This window comes from Papilio polytes, unplaced genomic scaffold, assembly GCF_000836215.1.
Source record: "Papilio polytes unplaced genomic scaffold, Ppol_1.0 DF823824.1, whole genome shotgun sequence".
In the NCBI taxonomy this organism is placed as follows: domain Eukaryota; kingdom Metazoa; phylum Arthropoda; class Insecta; order Lepidoptera; family Papilionidae; genus Papilio; species Papilio polytes.
The window spans coordinates 155631-180642 of record NW_013525380.1 but is presented as its reverse complement, the minus strand read 5'-3'; the positions used below and the strand labels follow the sequence as shown (position 1 = coordinate 180642).

General features: G+C 36.2%; 3 protein-coding genes across 3 annotated transcripts in view; all 3 read left to right on the top strand.

Annotated features, from left to right (window-relative positions):
* Positions 1 to 577: 577 nt before the first annotated feature.
* On the top strand, positions 578 to 1233 carry LOC106103309 (protein D2-like). The gene has a single exon (XM_013283045.1). It carries the CDS (start codon positions 653 to 655, stop codon positions 1208 to 1210), a length of 558 nt encoding a protein of 185 aa, XP_013138499.1. The 5' UTR covers positions 578 to 652; the 3' UTR covers positions 1211 to 1233.
* Positions 1234 to 1329: 96 nt separating this feature from the next.
* Positions 1330 to 2195, top strand: LOC106103310 (protein translation factor SUI1 homolog). Its single transcript, XM_013283046.1, has one exon. It carries the CDS (start codon positions 1506 to 1508, stop codon positions 1836 to 1838), a length of 333 nt encoding a protein of 110 aa, XP_013138500.1. The 5' UTR covers positions 1330 to 1505; the 3' UTR covers positions 1839 to 2195.
* A 1270-nt stretch (positions 2196 to 3465) lies between these two features.
* The window catches only part of LOC106103286 (dynactin subunit 1-like), a 25289-nt gene continuing 3742 nt past the window's right edge, over positions 3466 to 25012 (top strand). Inside the window, exons 1-17 of the mRNA XM_013283016.1 lie at positions 3466 to 3633; positions 3712 to 3914; positions 4850 to 4986; positions 7274 to 7306; positions 8037 to 8093; positions 11588 to 11696; positions 12356 to 12472; positions 13590 to 13787; positions 15441 to 15651; positions 18271 to 18413; positions 19286 to 19465; positions 20116 to 20250; positions 21065 to 21197; positions 22243 to 22449; positions 23093 to 23177; positions 23283 to 23388; positions 24757 to 24919. Of these exons, the coding sequence (XP_013138470.1) occupies positions 3738 to 3914; positions 4850 to 4986; positions 7274 to 7306; positions 8037 to 8093; positions 11588 to 11696; positions 12356 to 12472; positions 13590 to 13787; positions 15441 to 15651; positions 18271 to 18413; positions 19286 to 19465; positions 20116 to 20250; positions 21065 to 21197; positions 22243 to 22449; positions 23093 to 23177; positions 23283 to 23388; positions 24757 to 24919 (2191 nt within the window). The 5' untranslated portion in view covers positions 3466 to 3633; positions 3712 to 3737. The remainder of the gene's footprint in view (positions 3634 to 3711; positions 3915 to 4849; positions 4987 to 7273; positions 7307 to 8036; positions 8094 to 11587; positions 11697 to 12355; positions 12473 to 13589; positions 13788 to 15440; positions 15652 to 18270; positions 18414 to 19285; positions 19466 to 20115; positions 20251 to 21064; positions 21198 to 22242; positions 22450 to 23092; positions 23178 to 23282; positions 23389 to 24756; positions 24920 to 25012) is intronic.

Genomic DNA, 25012 nt, shown 5'->3' with positions numbered 1-25012 from the left:
GCTTTTTAATGCTGTTCTGACCTTTTGCTAAATAACTTTATGAAATCAAAACAATTTTGACAAAATCAACATTTGCTTTCTCCTGTAGTATATTATAAAAATATCTTCAATGTGTCAGATAAAAATGTAATCTCTACTTACCACAGTTTGGGATTTGTCCTAGTGTTAGAACTGTGTAAGCTGAGTGTTTTTATAAATTATGCCTAGTATTTGAAATTATGCGTGATGGCCTGATATTAGACCATTTGTCTTAGTTATAAAAGCCTATCATAGGTTTAAAAAAAATTATCTACAAGTGAAGTAGTCTTACTTTCACAAACGTTTAAAAAACGCGCCAACGACATCACAGATTATAGAGATAAAGTTAGCTCTATAGCTTAAACAACTTTTAACTGAGGAATTTCAATTTCCTGTTTTAAGTAATTTTACTAAAAATTTTGTAAATAGGAATATATATAATTTTTTTAATTTTGATAGTAAGTCAAAATAACCAAATTGTAGAACCCGGGAATCTTTAAATATTTATTAATCTGTGGAAAAAAACAAAAGAATGTCGTTTAAATTATGAAATCTCCCGGCAACCATTTAACGTATAATAATAATTTAGTTGTTATTTTGCCAAGCGTGATTGAAGCATTTTAAAATACTAATAATGTCCATCCAGAAACTTTATCAGGAACACTGTGTGGTGCCTGATGTTATTAATGTTGCTCCATCTGAAATTATAGATATCCAATATCCTAACGGTATGAAAGTAGATATGGGTAAAGAATTGACTCCCAAACAAGTCAAAGATCGTCCCACAGTTAGATGGGCAGCAAAAGAAGGTGAATATTACACTTTAGCTCTCGTTGATCCCGATGCTCCGAGTCGCGAAAATCCTAAATTTCGTGAATGGCACCATTGGCTGGTTGGCAACATTTATGGAGGCGATTTGAACAAAGGTGAAGTACTTTCTGATTATATTGGTTCTGGACCTCCAAAAGGCACCGGTCTACATCGTTACGTATTTTTAGTTTATAAACAAGCTGAAAAATGTGATTTTACGAAAGTACCGAAACTCCCAAATAACTCGGGGGACAAGAGAGGAAAATTTTCGATTTCTAGATTTGCTGAGCAGTTTCAATTGGGTTCGCCAATTGCTGGGAATTTCTATTTCGCAAAATATGACGATTATGTGCCGAAATTATATGCACAACTAAAAGGCTAAAATGTTTAATGTTTTGGAAAACCGATAATCGGTACTTGTTTTTTAATCTGTGCTCACGAGAGAATGGACAGCATTTGTCTATGGTTTTGATCGATAATTATTTCCGCCTCCGCGTGACAATCGCATTTTTGGAGCAGTCGCCATATAATCCGCCATTACATTTTGGAGTTTGCGTAAATTGGTCGTTGCACTGTCTGCGGGCATAACACACCTAGCGGTTATCAGTGACAGTTTTTGGTGTTCGTGCGTCGTATCGCAGCGTTTTGTTTAAACAAAGAGAGCTACGTTTAATCGTATGTCCATCCAGAATCTCAACACATTCGACCCATTCGCCGATGCTATCAAAAGCTCGGAAGACGACGTACAAGATGGACTAGTCCATGTCCGGATCCAGCAGCGGAACGGGCGCAAAACTCTGACAACGGTGCAAGGCCTGTCATCGGAATATGACCTGAAGAAAATCGTGCGGGCATGCAAGAAGGAGTTTGCGTGCAACGGAACCGTCGTGGAGCACCCGGAGTACGGCGAAGTACTGCAGCTGCAGGGCGACCAGCGAGAGAATATTTGCCAGTGGCTTACTAAATCGGGGCTCGTGAAACCGGAACAACTTAAAGTGCACGGCTTCTAAGTTCCCGCGCCCCCAAACATAACATGTTCTCGTCGTGACATCATCATAGTTCTATATAATATAATGAAATTGTGCGCATTATAACCCTAAATAAATATGTATCTAGAAAGCATCGATGTTTACAGAGATTATTGGACACGGCCTTGCGGCCCGCGCCCTGTGCCTTGCTGTCACCTAATGTAATATAAAATGTGGATATTTTTTAATACAACGCCGTCAACGTGTCAGACAGCTTTAGTTGCAAATTGTCGCCGAACGAAATAGTATAATCAATTTTTGTTTTTCCTTTTATATTACGTAAATATAAATTGCTGAAATATGTGATGTCTCAATTAATAATAAACATGTTTTTCTAAATTTGTCTCTTCATTTGAACTTCTATACCTCGGTAACGTGGTATTTACCGCTGTTCACCTTGTTTGTGTCGAGATTATAAGCAAATACACTGCATTAGGTTACCTTGATAACTTGCATTATAAATAATGTTTGCTAATGCTAACAAACCAGGAACCTTATCTAAAAATTACATTCCGCTCCGTTAGCACCTAACGGTACAGGTAATGCAAAAATGTGAAAGTAGGTCTCCCCAACGGGACTTTTTCACAGGTTGGCTGAACTGTATTTAAAAAAACATTAACCCTTCATTTTTATTGCAGTTTAAAGTGTATTTTTATAAACAACTACACGATTATTTTCCATTGACTGAATAATTCTGCATTATGCATACAACTATTGTTAATAACTGTATGGTTGCTATTGATCATTAAAATTAATTTATTCCACTTCCATAAGGATTGTGCGCAAACGGGGATCTCGACGGCATTATGGACTCATGAGTCATGACCTCGATTTAGCCGCAGTGAGGTCAGGCTTTTATAGAAAATTACGATAAAATAATTGAAATAAACTTCTTTTCTTACATTTTCACAATAATTAAATTTATTGCATTAACCAATTTATAAATCCGTCTATGCATTTACATTACACATCTTTTAGTTTTATGACTTTTAATGTGCGTAAAAAATTAATGTGCGACCAGGAATCGCAAACCATTTGGAGAAATGAAATTGGATTCTTGGAATATCTTAATTCTTGTTATAGATCAGTTTGCCGTTTGGTAAACTACAACATTCGTCGTTTTTAGATGTCTGCCGGTTGTTTTGTCTAGCTTATTAGTATTGACTGTTCGTAGGTATGTTCTAGTTATTCATATGCATTACATGACGATGACGTCATAGTTTCGTGACGTCAACTACACAATACTTAAAATATACGTCGTAGAACAATTCAACTATATTAAAGGTATGTTATTGCGGACAATTCGAAAATCGGTTGCCTAAGAAAAATTGCGATGATTTGAGGTTTATTAGACCACATGCAAGAAGAAAGCTCGATAAACTTTTTTCTGTGAGGACTTAGTCGTTTTAGTCTATTTCCGTGTATAATCCTAAGGAAAAAAACAGGGAATAGGCAAAGATATCGTGGGCGCTGTTAATATTGTCCCCTTGGCTTCTCAATTCTTAAAATATTAGCTAATGTAATGTGGCCAAAAGACATGATTTTGGCAGAATTTATGGGTGTCACTGCTGTGAAGTTAGTCATTATTTTGACATTTGACGTTTTGACATTTAAGTTTTTCTTGGCAAGAGATTTCATCTTACTTTCGCAAAAATTTAATAATCTTTGCAAAATAAAAGTCAGAAAACATTTATTAAGCTCGTAATAAAATGTTTACTTTCCAGTATATTTAGGCAATTACATGCTAAATAAATAATTGATATTTCTTACCAATAAGGTATTGAGTAGTTTATTCTTTTTAATTTCTTTTATTGCACAGTTAATTGAAGATTCGTGGTTTTTATTAAATTTTCAGTATAAAGGCTCTATACAAAGTTAATCATGACGGATAAAGTCTTGTCTCTCGGTCAGCGAGTAATTCTGGTTGCTAAGGATGTAAAAGGTACCGTGGCGTACGTCGGGTACCCAACTTTCGCTTCGGGAAGATGGGTTGGAGTGATATTGGATGAACCTAAGGGAAAGAATAATGGTACATTACGTGGTCATGCTTATTTTCGTGTAAGTATTTTCAAGTTGAAATATTCGGCAAAATTTAATGAAATAAAAAATTTTAGTAGCCTAAACCCTGGTTACCACCAGCTTAGTAATTTAGTCGAGTAACTACTTATCAGAGAAAACCCACTACGCAAGAAGATCAGTATCAACATCTTATTACATGTAGGGTATACTCTACATCTAGACTATTGTCTTGAAGAACACATAGGCTACTTACTTTTTTAAATTCCATGCAGACAGAGTCGAAAGTTAGGGGGATTATAAACGCAAAAGCTTGGATGGATGGTAAAGTTTGCAGTCTAAATTGCCGTACATATCTTGATGAAATATAGCATAGATGTAGAGGATAGTCTGGAAGAATATTAAAACTGACCTACCATTGTCACCATTGTCAACATTGTTAGCCATTCAATTCAACATCTTACTAATATTATAAATGCAGAAGTTTAGATGGATGGATAGATGGATGTTTGTTAGAGTTTGTACCCTAAACAGACGACGACACAACAGACTGCCAGGTACCATCCTCACCATCTTGATGGCTGGCATACCACAACCGTGCGGTTTTCGCGGAACTTTCTGCCCCGCACAGCCGCAATGTGGAATGGTCTGTCCTCGGCGGTATTTCCAAATCAATACGACTTAGGGTCCTTCAAGAAGCGAGCCTATCATGTCCTCAAAGGCCGGCAACGCATCTGTAGTTCCTCTGGTGTTGTGGATGTCCATGGGCGTCTGACCACCTTGGTGTTCACGCCGCTCGTTTGCCCCCTTTTATTATAAAAAAAAAAAACGGCTGAATGGATCTCCATGAAATTTGGCACAGATGTAGAGTATGGTGTGGAATAGGATACTCAGTTTTTTTTAATTTCATGCTGACGGAGTTGCTGGTGGATTGCTAGTATTCAATAAATATACATGATTGTTGATTAAAATTTCAGTGTGAAGAAAACTATGGTGTGTTTGTTCGCCCAACACAAATCCAGCTTTTGGACGGAGATGATAATCCAATAGACATGACAACTTCAACAGAGGAACCATCTATTATAAAATCTTCAAGTAATCGAAGACTTAGCAGGTATGTTGTAACTATGTAAGGGTAAACACTTAGTTTTATTTTAATTTGAAATGAATGTATCCTTTTTACAACACTAGCTAACTTTTGCCCGCGACTATCTGTGCGGAATTAAATAAATGCTTAGTAGCTGTGTTCTTTCAGACTGTGTTATATTGTACCACATTTCATCCAGATTCATTTAGCAGTATAGGCTACAAACATTCATGCAAACATAATATTAGTAAGATTATATTCGTATTGAGTCACAGAATGTTTCTTAATAAAGCTTTTTGGTGTAAGGAATGGTGTGTAAGCCTAATGAGGCTTGTCCTAGAAAAACAGTTACTTGTGTACACGCAATTTTGGACACAATTGACAGTTTTAGTCGAAAATCGGGTAACTTTAAAACTGAGGAAAATCCAGGAACATACTTTGGGATTCAATGATCTGCCAGTTAAGAATCACTGTAACTCAACACAAAGGAAAAGATGAATGTGTGTTAGAGTTTGTAGCCTAAACTGCTGAATCTCTGTGATTTTGGCAATGTAGCTGATAGTCTGGAAGAACTTATAGCATATCTTTTTTTGTTTTTTTTTAGCTAGTGTTATATAAAAGGATACATGAGTTTTTAACAGATAAATAAAGGTTTTGCATGAATCTAATATTTTTAAATTATTTGTTTGATTTGGTTGAAATAAATAAGGTTAAGGATTACTTAAACCAAATTAAAATTTAATATTTATAAGTTACTTTTAGATAATGAATTAAATGCAAGTATCAAGAGTATTTAACATGACTATAAATATAAGAAATTAAATAGTATATATTCCTGTAAATGTGTATTCAACTGTGTATTTTCTTAAAATGATGGATTTTAGTTGAAATTTAAAGATTGTTTGTGTTTCTTAGTAAAAAAAGATGGTAATATCTAAAGACATTAAGTGCCTGTCCCACTACTGGCTGATAGAGGCTCAGATTGCTTAAAATGACGTCATCGACAGATAATGGATCAAAATCCTATTATCTATACTAATATAAAGAGAAAAAAAATGTATTTTTGTATGTATTGAAATAACTCAAAAACTACTGGGCCGATTTCAAAAATTCTTTCTTCATTAGAAAGGTCATTTTTCTGTGAGTAACATAGGCTATGTTTTATATTATTATTTAAATTTCACGCGAGCGAAGTCGCCATCAACAGCTAGTGTAAGATATTTCCATCAAATTTTATATGTTGGATTGTTAACAGACAATTTACGAATTGTTAAGACTATCACTAATACATTTTAAAGCACTTTAACAGATTAACAATATGCTAACATAATGTGATTAAAGTCCTAGACCACAAATGTTGACCCCGAGTCCTGATGGACATACAAGGATCAAACGGTACACGGTACACATTGAGTACAGGACGCAAGTAATCTATTCTATAGCTAGTGTTGCTATCAATGAGTTGCCAGCTAAATTACAGTAATATAATAAATGTGAAAGAAAGATGGATGGATGTTTCTTGGTAGCCTGAATTGATGAACGGATATCTATGAAATTTGGTATAGATTTTGACTATAGTTTCTTAGCGCCTATCAATGTCAAAGTCTCATAAGATCCTTGTAATACTGTTTGTAGAAATATATCTTTGTAGGGCTATATGTTGCTAGGATTTGACAGCGGTCAAAAATCTCCATTGGTTGTTTTGTGGTAATGGTTAAATTAAGCTATTTGGTTTTTTTTTATTGTTTAGGTATTTTTATGTGTGTTCTAAGAGTGCTAGGATTAGTAATTGGTGTGGGTTTGAGCTAAAAATATGTACAGTAGTCATTTTGTGTATATACAGGAATATTGTGTACTGTACAGTGGGTGACACTGTCCAGCAGACACACTGACAATATATTTGAAAAGACTGTGTCCAGTTTTCAAAAATGACCTGTCAATAAATTATTACCTACTGTACAGATGTTTTAGTGAAAACTCGTGCTTATACTAATAGATTGTCTTTTCACTTAGTAATTAAGTTATAAAAAATGTGTTAGTATTAGAAATATCATCAAAAACCATCACATTAATATAATTGTGAATAGAAAAAGAAAATTATTATTTTTTTAGAATGTTCATGTTTTAGTTAGTAGGAAAGTACTGTGTTAATAAAATTCCCCTAAATTAAGTATTAATTTACTGTAGAATTTTTAATTCAGTGTATTCAAGTTTAAAATGTATATCTTTTTCTATTCAACGATAAAATGATATAATAGACTAATAGTATGTTTTAACATAACATAGACTGATAGTATGTTTTGTTCCTGGCTAGTATAACAGTCGCGCAGAGATCTAGGCCCACCACGTGAGTACTATTGTGCTAGCACTCTTGCTTCGCTTCTCACACGCCTAGATTGGATAGACAAAAGTATGTACCAAATTAAAATCAATAACTCGTAAAGAAACAGTTCAACTAAAATTATGTTTTAAAATCGTTGTTCTAGTATTATCTGTATAAAAAGTTAGTGATGTTTCTATTACGTTAATGTTTTATTTTGGTATAAATTATTATTACTAAATAGTAACAAATTTAACTTTCTTTTCTCTCAACTAAGTGATTTTAGTTGCTACCTTCCGTTTATATTATGCCTTTTTTATGTTCTAGTATTTATATTTTGAATTTTGTTCCATAAATAGTAAATCTTGTACTTTTAAATACAACATATTATTCGTATTTTTGATGGTTATGTTTCTTCTTTAAAGAAGACTTTATTTTTTCATTTTATTTAAACATTTACACCACTAAATAAAAACTACCATGAAAATTGTTAGTCACATTATGTTTATGATATAAATTTTATTATTTCTTAGTTGCGAGAATATTAATATACATGTTTTAGTGATGTAAGTGCTATATTTGTTAAGAAATATATTTAATACTCAAATTTATAAGAAAAATATTTCAACCCCGATTCTATGTTAATCATTTGTAAATAATAGATGTACTTAATTTATGTTTTGTGCTGCCATCGCGTTCCATATGTGTATGTTTCTATAAGTATATAATTAATATTATTGGTAAATGCCCCGTGAAGTGTGCGGAGGAAGGCGTCCCCGGCCCAGACAAAGGCCGGCACGCTATCAATGTCGAGGTAAATATTGTATTGTTTACTGCAATATGTAAATATGTAGTTCTTTCTTTGCACTATTTTGGAACAGAATACGGCTTTCATGTTGTAACAATTCGCACAGCACAATGTTGTAATATAGTGTACTGCTTTTATGTTGTAATAGAATTTGCAGATCACTATGTTGTAATGCAGTGTACTAATTTTATGTTGTAACATAGAATTTTCACACCACTATATTGTAATACAGTATACTGCTTTTATGTTGTAACAGAATTTGCAGATCACTATGTTGTAATGCAGTGTACTAATTTTATGTTGTAACATAGAATTTTCACACCACTATATTGTAATACAGTATACTGATTTTATGTTGTAACAAAATTTGCACATCATTATGTTGTTATACAGTATACTGCTTTTATATTGTAACATAGAATTTTCACAGCTCAATATTTTAATGTAGTGTACTGCTTTTATGTTGCAACAGAACTTGCAGATCACTATGTTGTAATATAGTGTACTGCTTTTATGTTGCAAAAGAACTTGCAGATCACTATGTTGTAATATAGTGTACTGCTTTTATGTTGCAACAGAATTTGCACATCACTATGTTGTAATATAGTGTACTGCTTTTATGTTGAAACAGAATTTGCAGATCACTATGTTGTAATATAGTGTACTGCTTTTATGTTGCAAAAGAACTTGCAGATCACTATGTTGTAATATAGTGTACTGCTTTTATGTTGCAAAAGAATTTGCAGATCACTATGTTGTAATATAGTGTACTGCTTTTATGTTGTAACAGAATTTGCACATCACTATGTTGTAATATAGTGTACTGCTTTTATGTTGCAAAAGAACTTGCAGATCACTATGTTGTAATATAATGTACTGCTTTTATGTTGCAAAAGAACTTGCAGATCACTATGTTGTAATATAGTGTACTGCTTTTATGTTGCAACAGAACTTGCAGATCACTATGTTGTAATATAGTGTACTGCTTTTATGTTGTAACAGAATTTGCACATCACTGTGTTGTAATGCAGTGTACTGATTTTATGTTGTAACATAGAATTTTCACAGCTCAATATTTTAATGTAGTGTACTGCTTTTATGTTGTAACAGAATTTGCACAGTACCATGTTGTAATACATTGTACTGCTTTTATGTTGTAACATAGAATTCGCTTTGTTCAAGAGATTGTGTTCTAATAAGAAGATACTGTTTGTAAATATATTCTTGGCTCCAACATAACATTTTGTAAATAGTACTCTACTATTTTAGGTAAAGCAATTTTTCACTTATGCTGAAAATATATCGCACCTTTTTGTGAATTATTATCACATTGCATTTGTACTGCACTATGTTTTAAAATATATAAAATTTATATTTAAAATATTGCACAATAGTGAATATGCATGTATTTTTTTATTTTTTTAAACGATTCTACTTGTTATAAAATAACCAGAAAAAAAAATTGACCCGAAAATATTCAACCATTGAGCTAAAAATTACAGTAAAATACTTCAAGAGTGTATTTCTATATAAACTAACGTAAATGAACTGTGTATTGTCAACACAGCGACGCCATATTAGATAAGCCACTTGCTTCGACCAATAGTGTGCGTTTTAGAACTTAGCGAGGGAATTTGAAAAAAGACACTTTTTAATGATTAAATTTTGCCACTAAATCACATTACATTAAAAAAAATCTTTGCAGGAATGTTTTTATAGTAACAAACTATACTTAAAAAAAGTTTGGTGCAATTTGGCGTCATATGGATATTGCCTATTGAAGGGTGTTCTTGTATGTTTCAAAGTAGTCTAGGTCCAGGGATCGAATTAAGATTTTCGATTTATTGTAAAATTCCTATCACAAGTCTAGTGTTGAATGGTACAGTCGCGGACATCCGCAGTGTCCCACTTTAGGAAAAATTGCTTTGTTCATTGCAACGAAATAAATTCCGCCTCTTACAAATAACTAATTATATTACTGAGTGCACGAAAGGATAATAATAAAAAGAAACTAATCGTTTACTAACAGACTATTTTTCGTTCGTATATTTATAAGCTGCGTTGTGTTGATTTTTGTTCAGCGTCTCGTTTTAAAAAGTTCAAATTATTGTAGTTTTTAAAGTGGAACACCGAAATTTTTCCCGATTGTACATGAAAATTTAATGAATTAATAAAAACTTGCTTATGTTATTATCACATTGTATTGCCAGAACGTTGCTTGATATTGCATGTTATACTTCTTAACGATAAATGTAAACACCACACACGATTATTGTAACTATATTGAGATGTTTTACTAAAAGGAAATAGTTTGGTTTTAAATGGAATTGTGTGGTCGTTTTTTGGATTATTTCTAACCGTCACCCTGCTCTGTCCCCATGTGAGAATAAAAAGTTTCAACCTTCCCACCTTTTAGTCCCAATATCACTAATAAGGTGACAGATGGAATTGTTATGATTTTTTTTTCTCATCTGTCCCCACGTAGGGACAGCGGGGTGACGGTTAGGAATAATCTTTTTTTTTTACGGTTGTTGTATATTCTGGTTTGGATGCTTTGTGGTTTTTGGTTTTTATAGAATAAAAGAGTCGAAGAATATTTATACTTTGTTGATGTTCTTGGATTCTATTTCATGCTTTATAAAAATGTTTATTGTTTGTTCACTGAGAGGCTCTGAGCCTACCCTAAGCTTCCCCTAACTTAGGCTAGGCAAAGAGCCAGGCCATAGTTTGTTTAGGCCATAGTTAACTGGCCCACTGCTTTAGATAAAAATTTTTCTAATATTGTTGATTTTGTTTTTTTTTGTATTACTATTTACTTACTTGTTGTAACAAAAGTAATTCAGATTAAAAAGTTTAGAAAGGTTAACTACGGCCGTTTTAGTGCTAGATGCCTCTAGCCTCATCGGCTGGAGACAATCATATGTTGGTGACCTTTTTCTTAAGAGAGTCATCAACTTGTTCTTGTCCCTAAAGAGGGTCTGCTTAGTATACAGGGTGATTCTTAACGGACAGAACACCGGATTTGTTGAGGTAGAGGTCCTCAATAGCTTTAATTTACGCAAAGTATGTTGCCTGATTCTCTATAGTTTTAATTTTTTTTTTGTAAACATATTGGAAAAATCAAGTTTTCGACTTAAACCTGGTAGAGAAATTAAAAGAACAACTCTAAACACATTACTTTGGACGTACGGGTAAATTTAAGTCGGAATTCTGATTTTTCTTATATCTGTACAAAACCGTTGGTCCGTTCGGTAAGAATCACCCTGTATACTACTTACATCTCTATAAGGCATATCTGAAAGCACTCCAACAAGCATATTGAAAGTAACAACTGACATCATTGACTAAACAATCGCACACTGTTGTGTATTGTCGATTGTTTTAGCAATTCAACTGTTTGCACCATATAAGCTCTTAGGAAGCAAGACTAAACAGTTTTGCGATGATTTGTCAAAGGCTGTAAATGAATAGAATGTGTACAGTGGTACTATTTGATTCAGTTCCAGGACATCTTTAGCGAGCAGTCGACAGTCTCTAACCTCGTATACATCGCCGACAACTGAAAGAGCAACGTCGCCGGAATTGACTAAAAGAGCTTCATTTGTTGAGGTGACCTTGAAATTTATTACTTAACTAGCTTTCGTCCCCGACTCCATCAGCGAGGAATTAAAAAACACAAAAGCTTATGTTTTCTTCCAGACTATCCTCTACGTCTATGCCAAATTTCATTGACAACCGTTCTTCCATTTAGGCTTCAAATTCTAACAAACATCAATCCAATAAACCGTCCATCTATCTAAACTTTTGCTAATATATATTAGTAACATGTCGGAGTTTTTAAATTATGTGTTTTGAATCCGACCCTGTCGTATAGATATAGCTCTGACTCGTAAATTAATTTTATAACAGGGTTGGATTTAGAAATGGCTTCATTTATGAAATATTAGAATGTATAAAAATTATAGTTATATTACTAGCTTTCGCCCGCAAGTCCGTCCGCGTGGAATTAAAAAAAAAGAAGCCTATGTGTTCCTCCAGACTATGCTTTACATGTATGCCAAATTTTTTCGAGATCCGTTCAGCAGTTTAGGCTACAAACTCTAACAAATATCCTTCCTTCTAATTTAAATTCAAAGATATGTGTGAAGTCAACCAACCCGCAGTGCAGGTTGACTATGGCCTAGTCACCCTAACTTAGGGTAGACTCAGAGTCCCTCAGTAGATATAAAAAGCTGGTGATGAAACTTAAGAAAGATATATATTTTCAGACTAATTTCGTTGAGACTCTAACCCCTCAATACACGCCGGGTCAGAGTCTCACCTCCCCCCAACCCGTGTCTAACGCGGTAGAAGACAAGCTGGCGAACATGCAAGCACAACAGGAGGTATGCTGTGTCCATATTAGACGAAACCAATGTTTTCTAATGTTTGTAATTACTTTGAAGTAGAGTACCAACATTATTAGAGCTTTTACAATCGTTTTTTTCAATCTGTGTTACTTAAGATTGCTTGAATTCGATATTACAATATTATTTTATTGTTTACATTTGTCAAATTATCGATAGCAAATGTCACTGACATGACATAACAAACCTTGACAATATTTCTTGATGTTGGCAGCAACTTATGGTCTCTTTCCCACATTAGAGTTTTTAGCCAAAATATTTACCCCTAAGTTTAATAGCGTGAAAATATATAGCCTAAAGCGTGACGTAAGTGTAGGGCTTTTTATTTAAAAAATAATTATTAAAAAATATGTTGTAATTGCTGAGATCTTAGGTAACAAAGAAGTGTGTGTTTACGCTTTATTATATTGGTATTGATTAGATTACGCCCGCGAAAATTGAAAAAAAAACAAGAGTAAGTAGCCCATGTGTTCTTCTAGACTATCCTCTACATCTAAGCCAAATATCATCGAGATCCGTTTAGCAGTTTAGGCTACAAACTCTAATAAAGATACAATTAAACTTTCACATTTTTAATATTAATAAGATTACCGTAGGTAAGAAATTTTTTGCTTTTTAGTCGCATCCTGTGAAATTAAAAAGAAAATAATGCTTTCTTATGGTTAAAGTTTCTGTAAATCAGTCTAGATTTTTTTTTTAGCTGATTACATATAAAAATACAAATCTTTTATCTATACTATATTATAATAAAGCGTAAACACACACTTCTTTGTTGCCTAAGATGTCAGCAATCACAGCATGTTTTTGAATAATTGTTTTTTTAATAAAAAGCCCTACACTTATGTCATGCTTTAGGCTACATATTTTCACGCTATAAAACTTAGAGGGTAAATTTGGATAAAAACCCTAATGTGGGAAAGAGACCAAAAATTACCGCCAACATCAAGGAAGCAAGATTGTCATCATGTCATGTCATTTTGACATTTTTAATTGATAATTTGACAAATGTAAACAATAAAATAAAATTTTCATAATTTCATGCGGATGAAGTCGCACGGGAACAGCTAGTATTTATATAAATTTTAATCGTCAACAGATAACAAATCTGAAATCCGAAGTGGAAGATCTGAAAGAGAAATTGGAGACGTTAAGAGTGAGACGCGCAGAAGATAGGGAGAAGTTGAAAGAGTTGGAAAGAGTACGTCTGCAGTTGGATCAGGCGAACGAGTTTAAGACGAAGATAATGGAGTCTAAAGCACAATTACAAAGAGATCTACAAAGAGCTAAACAGGAGGTAAGTTTATAGAATTATTTAGGTATTGTCATCACAGTGGTAGTGCCCGCTTTAACATGTTAGCAGTGCAGGGCACGCCCCCAGTAATACCACGACCACACAAGACAGGCGTGAAGTGGAAGCAATTCCGTGTTTCGTCTGATGAATGTGGTGCCGGAGGCCTAATTTAAGTCCCTTTCTCTTTACCACCCTTTTCTTATAAGGAGAGGTTGGGAAGGGGAAGTGGATTTCACTGTGGAGGAGATGCATAGGAAGGGGAAATATTCTCTTTATGTGCGTCTCCTCCTCCGTCGTATAAGGGTAAGCAACGCATCTGCAATTATGGATGTCTATGGGCAGTCGCTTCGCCATTTTGGCGGTTTCAGGTGGCCGCTTGCTCGTTTGCCACCTTATGTTATAAAAAAAAATGTTATGAGAAGGGATGAATCGCATTTAACAAGACGGACGTTAGTTATGAATGTGGAGGTAGAAATAGAAAGAGATGGATGGATTGCGTGAAAGGTGACATGATGAAGGAAGTGATGACAGATGACGATGATAGAGTGCTTTGGAGGACGAAAACCCTGTGCACCGACCCTACGGGAGTAGGATAAGGGAGGGGAGAGGATCTATTATCGGTTATAATGAAAGACCAGCATATTGTTAAGTGGTTTTTAAATAAAAAAAATAAAGAAAATCGACATCTTCTAACCCTACTCCCGTAAGTCGCAACAGGGTTATATCCTCCACATAACTCATACGTCATCTCAGTCACTTCTTCATGTCACTTTTCACAGAATACATCTCTTTCTATGTCTACCTCTATCAGTGTACCACACTCATAACTAAAAAAAATCAAAACAATCTACATCCTCCTACCATACATTTTCTCTTTTTATACAAGCATAGAATACATTTTAACAGTGGTAGAGTCCGCTTTAACGTCTCACTGTAGAGCTCTCCCACCACAGAAGATAGGAAGTGGAAGTAATTCCACGTATAGATGAATGTGCGGTCTAATTTTAGTCCCTTACCCTTTCCATAATTTTTTATAAAGAAATGATGGCGAGGGGAAAATTCATTTGAGGATGAAGGCGCATAGGAAGGGGAAATATCCTCTCTATGTGCGTCTCTGTCGATTAAGAGTAACGCATTTGTAATTCCTGATGTCTGGGCAGCGGTCGCTTCGCCTTTTCGGCGAATATAGGTGACCGCTTGCTTGCCACCTTATAATTTTTTTTTATAACATAAGGTGGCAAACGAGCAAACGGCCACTTGAAATCGCCAAAATGGCAAAGTGACCGCTGCCCATAGACATCCGCAATTGCAGATGCGTTGCCTACCCTTATCAGACGTAGGAGGAGATGCACATAAAGAGGATATTTCCCCTTCTTATGCATCTCCTCCACTGTCATATCCACTTCCTCTTCCCATCCTCTTTTAAGAAAAGGGTGGTAAAGAGAAAGGGACTTAAATTAGGCCTCCGGCACCACACTCATCAGACGAAACACGGAATTGCTTCCATTTGACGCCCGTCTTCTGTGTGGTCGTGGTATTACTGGGGGCGTGCCGGCCCTGCAGTGCTAAGATTTTAAAGCGGGCACTACCACTGTTAAACTACTTCACTAACCTTATAAATTCTAGCACTGTTTCTTAGAAGCTACTGTTTTCAAGGTCCGTGAAGCTCAAGAGGCTTTAGAAGTACACAATGAAGAAACAGCAGAGTTACAAGAGGCAGCAGAGATGGCAGCACTGGATAAGGAGATGGCAGAAGAGAGAGCAGAAGCTCTGCAGATGGAGTTGGAGCAGTGCAGGGATAAGTTGGAAGAAGCGACCCTGGATCTCCAGCTGATGAGAGCGGAGATGGAGGCTGGAGGGAATATACGTAAGTAGGAAACGCCCATTTGATAAGCTCCGCCCATTTCCAGATAAACCACGCCCAATTACATCAGAATTAGATAAAATTCGTGTTACTTTATATTGAGATGTACTTTTTTACGCTAGTTTACGTCAGCTATTACTTAAGTACTAGCTTACGCTCCTGGGTTCGGCCGCGTTAAACAAAAAAAAAATAAGTAGCCTATGTATTCCAGAGTATCCTTTACATCTGACTTTCATCGAGATCTTTTCAGCAGTTTAGGCTACAAACTCACTCTCTATTTCCTTCCATTTTAAAAAATATGGCAGTACCTACTTATATTAGATATTTTTTTGCTTTAATATGAAATATTATATTTGTAATACATAGTTCTTTTTGTAAGAAAGGAATATACAATAAAAAATAAAATGGAAATTGTAAAATCTTTTATAAATAATGTTGATTTTTTTATTGTTATGTGTAAATTAGATACGGCACACATTTCACACAAACGCTTTTTAATTATATGTTTTATTTATTTATTTAAATGTTTGTGTTAGATATTTATTGTCGAATAACTTTATATTTTATATATTTATATTTATTGTTATATCACATCTTTGACCAAACTCTCGCACAACTGTTCAGTCTGTTGATTCCTATTCCTATGAGAGCACTCGATTTCTAGTGCAACTAAACAGTTGAATTACTGAAACAATCGGACAGTTGTGAGATAGCTTAGTCAAAGGTGTGCCCGTTCTTATGTATTTTATACGAGCTGTTGCCCGCGACTTCGTCCGCGTGGTATTAGAAAACATACGAACTATATAAATAACAAAAAGCTACGTATCCCTCGGGAACCAGACATTTCTCGGGGATGAAGCTTATCCCATGTGTACTCCAGACTTTGTTTTATATCTGTGCCAAATTTCAATAAGATATGTTGAACCGTTGCACAATGATCGAGTAAACATTAAAAAACTAAATTAATGAATCCCACGGGAACCGTAACTATTCCCGAGATAAAAAGTAGCCTATGTGTTCTTCCAGACTATGCTCTAAACCTGTGCCAAATTTCATGGAGATCCGTTCAGCCGTTTAGACTACAAACGCTAACAAACATCCATCCATCCATCTAAACTTTCGCATTTATAATATTAGTAAGATTATATTTTTATTTTTATAGACCTATTTACTCAACTTATGCATGTATGTATAACATATTATATTTATTCATATCCATTATGTATATTTGACGTTTTATACATTTTGTGTTGTTTTAATTTTGCAGCATGTTTTATTTTTGTCTCCCTCTGACTATGACTGGACTGTCTATAACTATGCTTAGCTCTATCTTGTCTATGATTTATTCATTGTTAGAAGTGTTAACAGTAGTAGAGCCCGCTTTAACATCTTCGCACTGTGGCGTGAAGTGGAAGCAATTCTGCTTACAGTCTGATGAGTGTGGTGCCGGAGGTCTGATTTTGGTCCCTTTCCCTTTCCATCCTTTTCTTAAGAGGAAAGAATGGGAAGTAAAAGTGGATTTGACGGTGGAGGAGACGCACAGGAAGGGGACATGTCCTCTTTATGTGCGTCTCCTCCTCCGTCAATGAAGGGTAGGCAACGCTGCAATTGCGGATGTTTATGTGCAGCGGTCGTTTTCCATTTCGTTATTTTAGTAATAAATAATATATTTTTATTTATTTGGAAAATAATTAGTTTCTACTTTAAAATATATGAAAAATATTAGCGATTTTTGTTGTAAAATTTCTTAACCAACTAATGATATTTAGTAATAGTTCTTTTGAATACCTTTTACATTAAAATGTGCAGTTTTTATGCTATTAGACAGAGACAGAAACATTTAGTGGGAGACAGCATGGTGACTAACTTAAAGTCGTGGACGGTTGAATATTATTTGCTTGTTATAAAATATAGAAACGTATCTTATCGTTTCTATGTTCAAAGATAGAATAGATTTCATTCCATTCACTCGTCACTCCTCGTTCGTTCTCAATATTGGTCTCCGGAGTGCATATGTGGCAACTTTTTCATTTATATTCTCCAGCGATATCATTCGTTCCTCTCTAAAGAATTAATAATACATTCCTCAATAAACAGACGCCTATATCTTGTGTGCGATTTACGCATGGGTCGGACGGTTTATACTCAAAGCTCCATTCGTTCCATTCTTCAATCTTTCTCCATTCATTCATTCAACAGTACTTCGGTGGACGTCACATATTTTAAATTGCTAGATATCATTCGTTTCGTTCACCATTCATTTCAACAACAACATGGCTTTCGTCTACCTCTGTCAACATACTATGCCTACAATATGATTCGTTTCAATTATCCATTAAACAACCACGTGGCTTCCTTTTGCATCTGACGACATTATATGCCTACAAAAAGATTCGTTCAACAACCGCATGGCATCCCTCTACTCTTAAGCCTGCGTTCATTCGTTCCATTCAATGACCGCGGGGCTTTCGTCTACGCCCAACATTCTATATAGCCTGCAATATCATTCGTTCAACGACCGCGTGGCATCCATCTCCTTCTATATCATATGTTCATTCGTTCCATTCGTTCAATTCAACCGTCCACATAGTGATGTGTGTAACGTGTGCGCGTGCTAACCAGAGCACCCGTACGCAGTGGGCGAGGGGGCGACAGGGTACGAGATGCGCGCACTCCAGCAGCAGAATGTACGGCTGCGGGACACCCTGGTCCGCCTCAGGGACCTCTCGGCACACGACAAGCATGCTATGCAGAAGATGCACAAGGTAAAGTACTTCGAACACTTGTGTTGTCCCGCGACTTTGTTCATTTGGAGTTTAAACTAACATTTCTGTGTAATGGATAATTTTAATCTCTTTCCACCTTTTTGATAAGGATGGGAAGGGAAAAAGGAGATGCATAGGTAGGGGAAATATCCTTTTTATGTGCGTTTCCTTCTCCGTTATTTAAGGGTAGGCAGTGGTCGCTTCGCCATTTTAACGGATTCAAGTGGTTGTTTGCTGGATTGCCTCTTAATTTTATAAAAAAACAAATTTTCTCTTGTTTAAAGCCTATTAGTTAATTATTATTATTTATTACAATTTAAGCGAAAAACAATGTTTATTTAAATCACAGGAATCTCTAAAATTATCTGTATTTATTTTACTATATTGTACATATAAACCTTCCTTTTAAATTACTCTCTCTATTAAAAAAAACTTCATCAAAATCTATTGCGTAGTTTTAAATATGTAAGCATGCATAGGGTTCGATAGACTGCGGGAAGTGACTGCTCAGAATTAAACAAAATACCAATTATTATATATGTTCTATGTTCTACATTTGTGACAAAATTTCATAAAAATGAATCGATTTTTGTCCTTGAGAAGCTTTCTTGTTTTTTACGTCGAAGTGAGCGTGATGTTATGAATGGAATAAGACGATTGACGTCAATTGTCTATTGACAAATCCGGTCGCGTTTTAGTCGCTCGAAAATGGTTGAAATTTTATTTTATTATTTTTAGCTCAATGGTTGAATATTTTCGCGTCAATTTTTTTTTCTGGTTATTTTATAACAAGTAGAATCGTTTAAAAAAAGAAAAAAATTACATGAATATTCCCTATTACGCTAGTTAGAATTACCAATTAATGTTTCCAGGATTTGGAGCAATACAAGTCGGAGATAGCTGAACTAAGCCGTACTAAGGAGAAGTTGTCATCGAGAGTCGAGGAGTTGGAGGCGCAGGTGGCTGATCTCCGGGAGCAGGTGGATGCGGCACTCGGGGCTGAGGAGATGGTGGAACAGTTGGCCGAGAAGAAAATGGCTTTAGAAGACCAGGTAAAAGACCTATGACAAGCTTTTTTGCCCTTATTTGTTGATATTATGGACCTCAAAGTTTATGTTATACCATAAATATGTATTACCATGCATTTAGTATAAATACTTTATTACTAGCTGTGCCCGTGCGGCTTACCCGCGTGAAATTATAAAAATATCATTTTATTGTTTACATTTGTCAAATTCCCTGTCTTGTAGTTTACGTCCATTTCCTGCTGATGGTTTTTCCAAATTATTTACTCCCTAACTGTCAGAGCGTGAAAATATATAGCCTAAAGTGTGTCGTAAGTCTAGGGCTTTTTAGTATAAAGAGAATTATACACAGCATATTTTTGAATAATTCTCACTTAATTTTTTTAAGATTTAGTCTATATATCACGCTATTAAACTTAGGAGGTAAATAAATTGAAAAAATCCCTTCATGTGCGAAAAGGACTATAAACTACATGCTGATATTAGGCACCCGTATTAAAAATAACATAAAGTGTAGCACAGGCGCCCTTTTTTGTCATTCAGGCGCCTGTTTTTGTCACAGAGGCGCCCTTTTTTGTCACTTAGGCGCCCGTTTTTGTCGCACAGGCGCCCATTTTGTGGCCTGTGGCGACCTGAGCAGTCTTACTTCTCTTGTAACACCAGTACTGTGTATCCAGGTGGAGCAGCTGAAGCAGGATGTATCCGAGCTGGAGGCGCTGCAAGAGGTCCACGAGCAGCTGGTGGAGTCCAACCGCGAGCTGGAGATGGACCTCCGCGAGGAGTTGGAGATGGCGCACGCCGCTACTAGAGAGGTGATACTGATGGACTTTTAATAGTTCCCGTACGACTTCATCTGCATGAAATTATGAAGATATTATTTTATTGTTTACATTTGTCAAATTACAAATGTCAAAATGACATGACACGATGACAATCTTGCTTCCTTGATGTTGGCAGCAACTTACCGTAAGTTGCTCTTTCCCACATTAGGGTTTTTATCCAAAATATTTACCCCCTCAGTTTAATGGCGTTAAAATATTTAGCCTAAAGCGTGACGTAAGTGTAGGGCTTTTTATTAAAAAAGAATAATTCAAAAATATGCTGTGATTTCTGACATCTTAGGTAACAAAGAAGTGTGTGTTTACGCTTTATTATAATAGTATAGATTACTGATATTATAAATGCAAAAGTTTAAATGTTATAATTTGTTAAACTGCTGAACGGATCTCGATGAAAGTCGTAGATGTAGAGGATTACACATAGGCTACTTTTGTTTCTAATTCCACGCAGAGTCGCGGGTGGTAGCTAGTCCTACATAACAATGTGTTTTATCTATACTATTATAATAAAGCGTAAACAAACACTTCTTTGTTGCCTAACATGTCAGCAATTGCAGCATATTTTTAAATAATTGTTTTTTAATAAAGCCCTACACTTACGTCACGCTTTAGGCTATATATTTTCATGCTTTAAAACATAGAGGGTAAATAATTTGGATAATGTGAAAGAGATCATAAGTTGCCAACATCAAGGAAAATATTGTCATTTGTGCTGAATTTTGACATTTCATGCGGATGAAGCCGCACTGCAACAGCTAGTTAATATATAATTGTTATATATTTTCAGGCTGTGCGTGAGAGAGAAGCTGCTATGGAGACGATAATGGACAGAGATGCAACCATCGTTAAGTTCAGAGAACTTGTACACAAAATGACTGAACAACACAACGAGATGAGAGCACAACTAGATAACAAACAAGGTACAATCTATATCAATAGTTAGGGCCTGTCCCACCAAATTGTAAATTGTCTGATAACAATCCAACCTGTGAGATTTTTTTTAGCCTTTTATTCCAGTAATTGGACCCCATTCTGAGTATAGGCCTCATAAGTCCCTATCTTTCCCTTTCTTCATCCATTCTTTTCCCACTTGTACGATATCGTTATTCCAACGTTATTTTGGTCTGCCGACTTTCCTTGCGCCTGGTGGGCCTGTCCATTTCGTGGTTTCTGTTGTCCACCTTCTGTCTGTGCAGCGTGCGACGTGGCCCGCCCATTGCCACTTTAGTGATAGTGCATGTCTTAGTGCATCTCTGATTTTTGTTTTTTGTTGTGGATGAATGGAAAAAAACATATTACGGATCAGGAAAAAACACAAAGTTCAAAATGTCAAGACACGACCTGTGAGATATGTGATGTAAATATCGGATTTTGTTACTTTATCTGACAGTTACATTTTTAATCTATCTGAGCTTATCAGCAAGTGGTGGGAAAGGCCCTTGGTGTAAGGCGTAAACACAATACTTCGTGACGTACGATGTCAGAAATCATATTATATTTTTGAATAATTCTGTCGATAGTAAAAAAACCTACATGTACGACACGCTTTTGGCTATATATTTTCACGCTAGTAAACTTAAGGGGTAAATAAAATGGAAAAAAACCCTTCATGTGGGAATGGGAACAAAAATAAAAACCTGATATCAAGGAAGCAAGGTTGTTTGGACAGTAAGGTATCTGTAAGATATCTTCCATTTATTATATCATTCTAGCTTTCGCCCGTGACTCCGTCCATGTATAATTAAAAAAAAATGAAGTATCCTATGTGTTCTTCCAAACTATCCTCTACATTTATACCACATTTCATCGAAATCCCTTCAGCCGTTTAGGCTATAAACACTAACATCCATCCATCTAAACTTTAGCATTTATAATATCTTACTGATATTTTCCTGATATAATAAACGGAATATACCGCGCCGAAAATCCAACCGAAATACCGAAAAAACCGCTCTTAAATTCCAGAATCACCAGCTCGCTCGGAGCAGGAGTCCAGCCCGGAGGTGCGGGCTTCGCCCCCGGGCGCTCCGGAGCTGGGGTCGCTGGTGCAGGCGTCGCGCGCCTCCACGCGCTCCGTGGACCTGCAGCTGCGCGCGCTCGAGCTGGCGCAGGCGAGGGCGCGCGCCGACATGCTGGCTGCCTGTCTGCCTGACCACTTTATGGCTAATGCTGGTTAGTTACACTAAGATATGTATTGACAGGGGAGAGACATTGAGACAGTGAAAGGGACTGCGGAGGGTATATGCAGGCAGGGGAGGGAATTAGTGAAAAACGGGATATGTGAACAGGGGAGTTGTGATTTGTGCAGGGGAGGGGATATGCGGGCGGGGGAGGGAATATGTGAAAAAAACGGGAAATGTGAACAAGGGAGAAGTGTTTTAGACGGGAGTGGATATGTGGACAGGGGAGGGGATATGTAAATAGCGGGATATGTGAACATGGGAGAAGTCATTAGGACAGAGGAGGTGATATGTGGATAGAGGATGGGCCCACTAGAAGTAGTTTATTTAACGGGCAAGAAGTGTTAATTTGACAGGGGAGGGGTCGTATGACTGGGAGGAGATGTTACTATGACAGGGGAGCGGGTAATACTCAGAGGTAGGTACTGACAGTCAGGCGTGGTTATTTGCAGCCTGGGGAGGGGACTAATAACTGTCGGTGATCACTACTAGCAGAGGATGGGGTATTCTTTCGACAGGGGAGGTGTGCTTTTTGTATTAAAAATACAGATTGTAATATAATTAAAAATAACTATATTTATTATTCAATATGAGTACTTTTTGTATTAAAAATTGTTTTTTTTTACATTTTCCAGGTGACCACGATGCGATACTACTTATTCTGTTACTGCAACGTTTGAATACCAAAGCTGATATAATATTGGGACAAATAAGAGAGAAGTGAGTAAAATATTAAACCAATGGTGCGATTAATCAAAAATCCTTTTTTTTATACTATAAGGTGGCAAATAAACTTTTTTTTAAGTAATAATCGTTATATTTCAGGTTCCCAGCGGTGAATGTATGGGACAGGGAAGTGATAACAAAGACCCATACAGCGGTGCAGTACAGCTTCAGATGTCAGCTGGAGTACCAGCTCCATATGATACAGGTAATCTATATACATATAATAAAATTGGAGTGTCTGTTTGTAATATCAAAAAGAAACATTCGATAAAAATGAAGATTTCGGAAAGATATTTTGCGATAGTTAAACAATTTTTGTCTGTCTGTCTGTCTGTCCGCAAATGCGGCTTGCGGACAGACAGACAGACATTCCGGGTAATCTCCAAAACGGCTAAGCCGATTTCGACGGGAATTTCACTAGAGGGTAGCTGACATAGACGGCTATATTATAGGCTACTTTTCTATCTTAATGTTGCGTGAACGAAATCGCAGGCAACAGCTAGTACGCAATAAAATCCCAATATCTAAGGCCTTTCTTACACGAGGGACAGATGACGTATGATAGAGTTATGTTTTTTTTTTTTTATATATCATAAGGTGGCTAACGAGCAAGCGGCCACCCGAAACCGCCAAAATGGCGAAGCGACCGCTGCTCATAGACATCCGCAATTGCAGATGCGTTGCCTACCCTTATACAACGGAGGAGGAGACGCACATAAAGAGGATATTTCCCCTTCCTATGCATCTCCTCCACCTTCAAATCCACTTCCTCTTCCCAACCTCTCCTTATAAGAAAAGGGTGGTAAAGAGAAAGGGACTTAAATTAGGCCTCCGGCACCACACTCATCAGACGAAACACGGAATTGCTTCCTGACGCCTGTCTTCTGTGTGGTCGTGGTATTACTGGGGGCGAGCCCTGCACTGCTAAGATGTTAAAGCGGGCACTACCACTGTAAAAATGTGGAGGACAAAAACCTGTTACGCCTTACTAGAGTAGGATAAGGAAAAAGATGGTAGTTTTTAACAATTTATTTATTGATTCTAGCGATATTAATTATAATACTGCACTCGAGATCTTGTCCCTCGTCAGGAATGCGCGCGAAATTAATTCTTACTGACATTGACAGCTGTCAGAAATGTGACGTTTATGCCGATAATCTAGTGTTGCGCCAATAGGGAATATCCATGTATTTTTTCTTTCTTTAAACGATTCTACTTGTTATAAAATAACCCAAAAATATTCAACCATTGAGCGAAAAATAATAAAATAAAATTACGACCATTTCCGAGCGACTAAAACGCGACCGGAGTTGTCATGAGACAATTGACGTCAATCGTCTTATTCCATTCATAACTTATGCTAAGATGTCACTTCGACGTAAAAAACAAGAAAGTATCTCATTGCTTCTAAAGGTCAAAAAGTCAAAAATCTAATTTGAAAAAGACACTTTTTAATGATTAAATTTTGCAAAAAAAAATCTTTGCAGGACTTTTTTATTGTAATAAAGTATACTTAAAAAAAAGTTTGGTACAATTTGGCGTCATATGCATATTGGCTATTGTTAATTTCCAGTGTCTAGTCAGCATGTGGTCCGGTGCCCTGGAGTGCTGTACTCCGGAGCTGCTGCTGCGGGCTGCGGGCGCGCTGCCGGACGCGGCTGCGCAGGAACGAGCATTAGACGCTCTGACGTCACTGCTCAGGACCAACGAGCTGGACGAGAACTGCTCACTTGATGGTAATTAAATTATTTAAACTTTCGTGAGACATTTTATAATTAATTATTTACGGCTTACTCACGTATGCTTTTGTTTTTCCGGTGACGGCACCG

Coding starts and splice junctions, on each gene's coding strand:
- LOC106103309 (XM_013283045.1), top strand. CDS start 653: ATGTCCATCCAGAAACTTTATCAGGAACACTGTGTGGTGCCTGATGTT.
- LOC106103310 (XM_013283046.1), top strand. CDS start 1,506: ATGTCCATCCAGAATCTCAACACATTCGACCCATTCGCCGATGCTATC.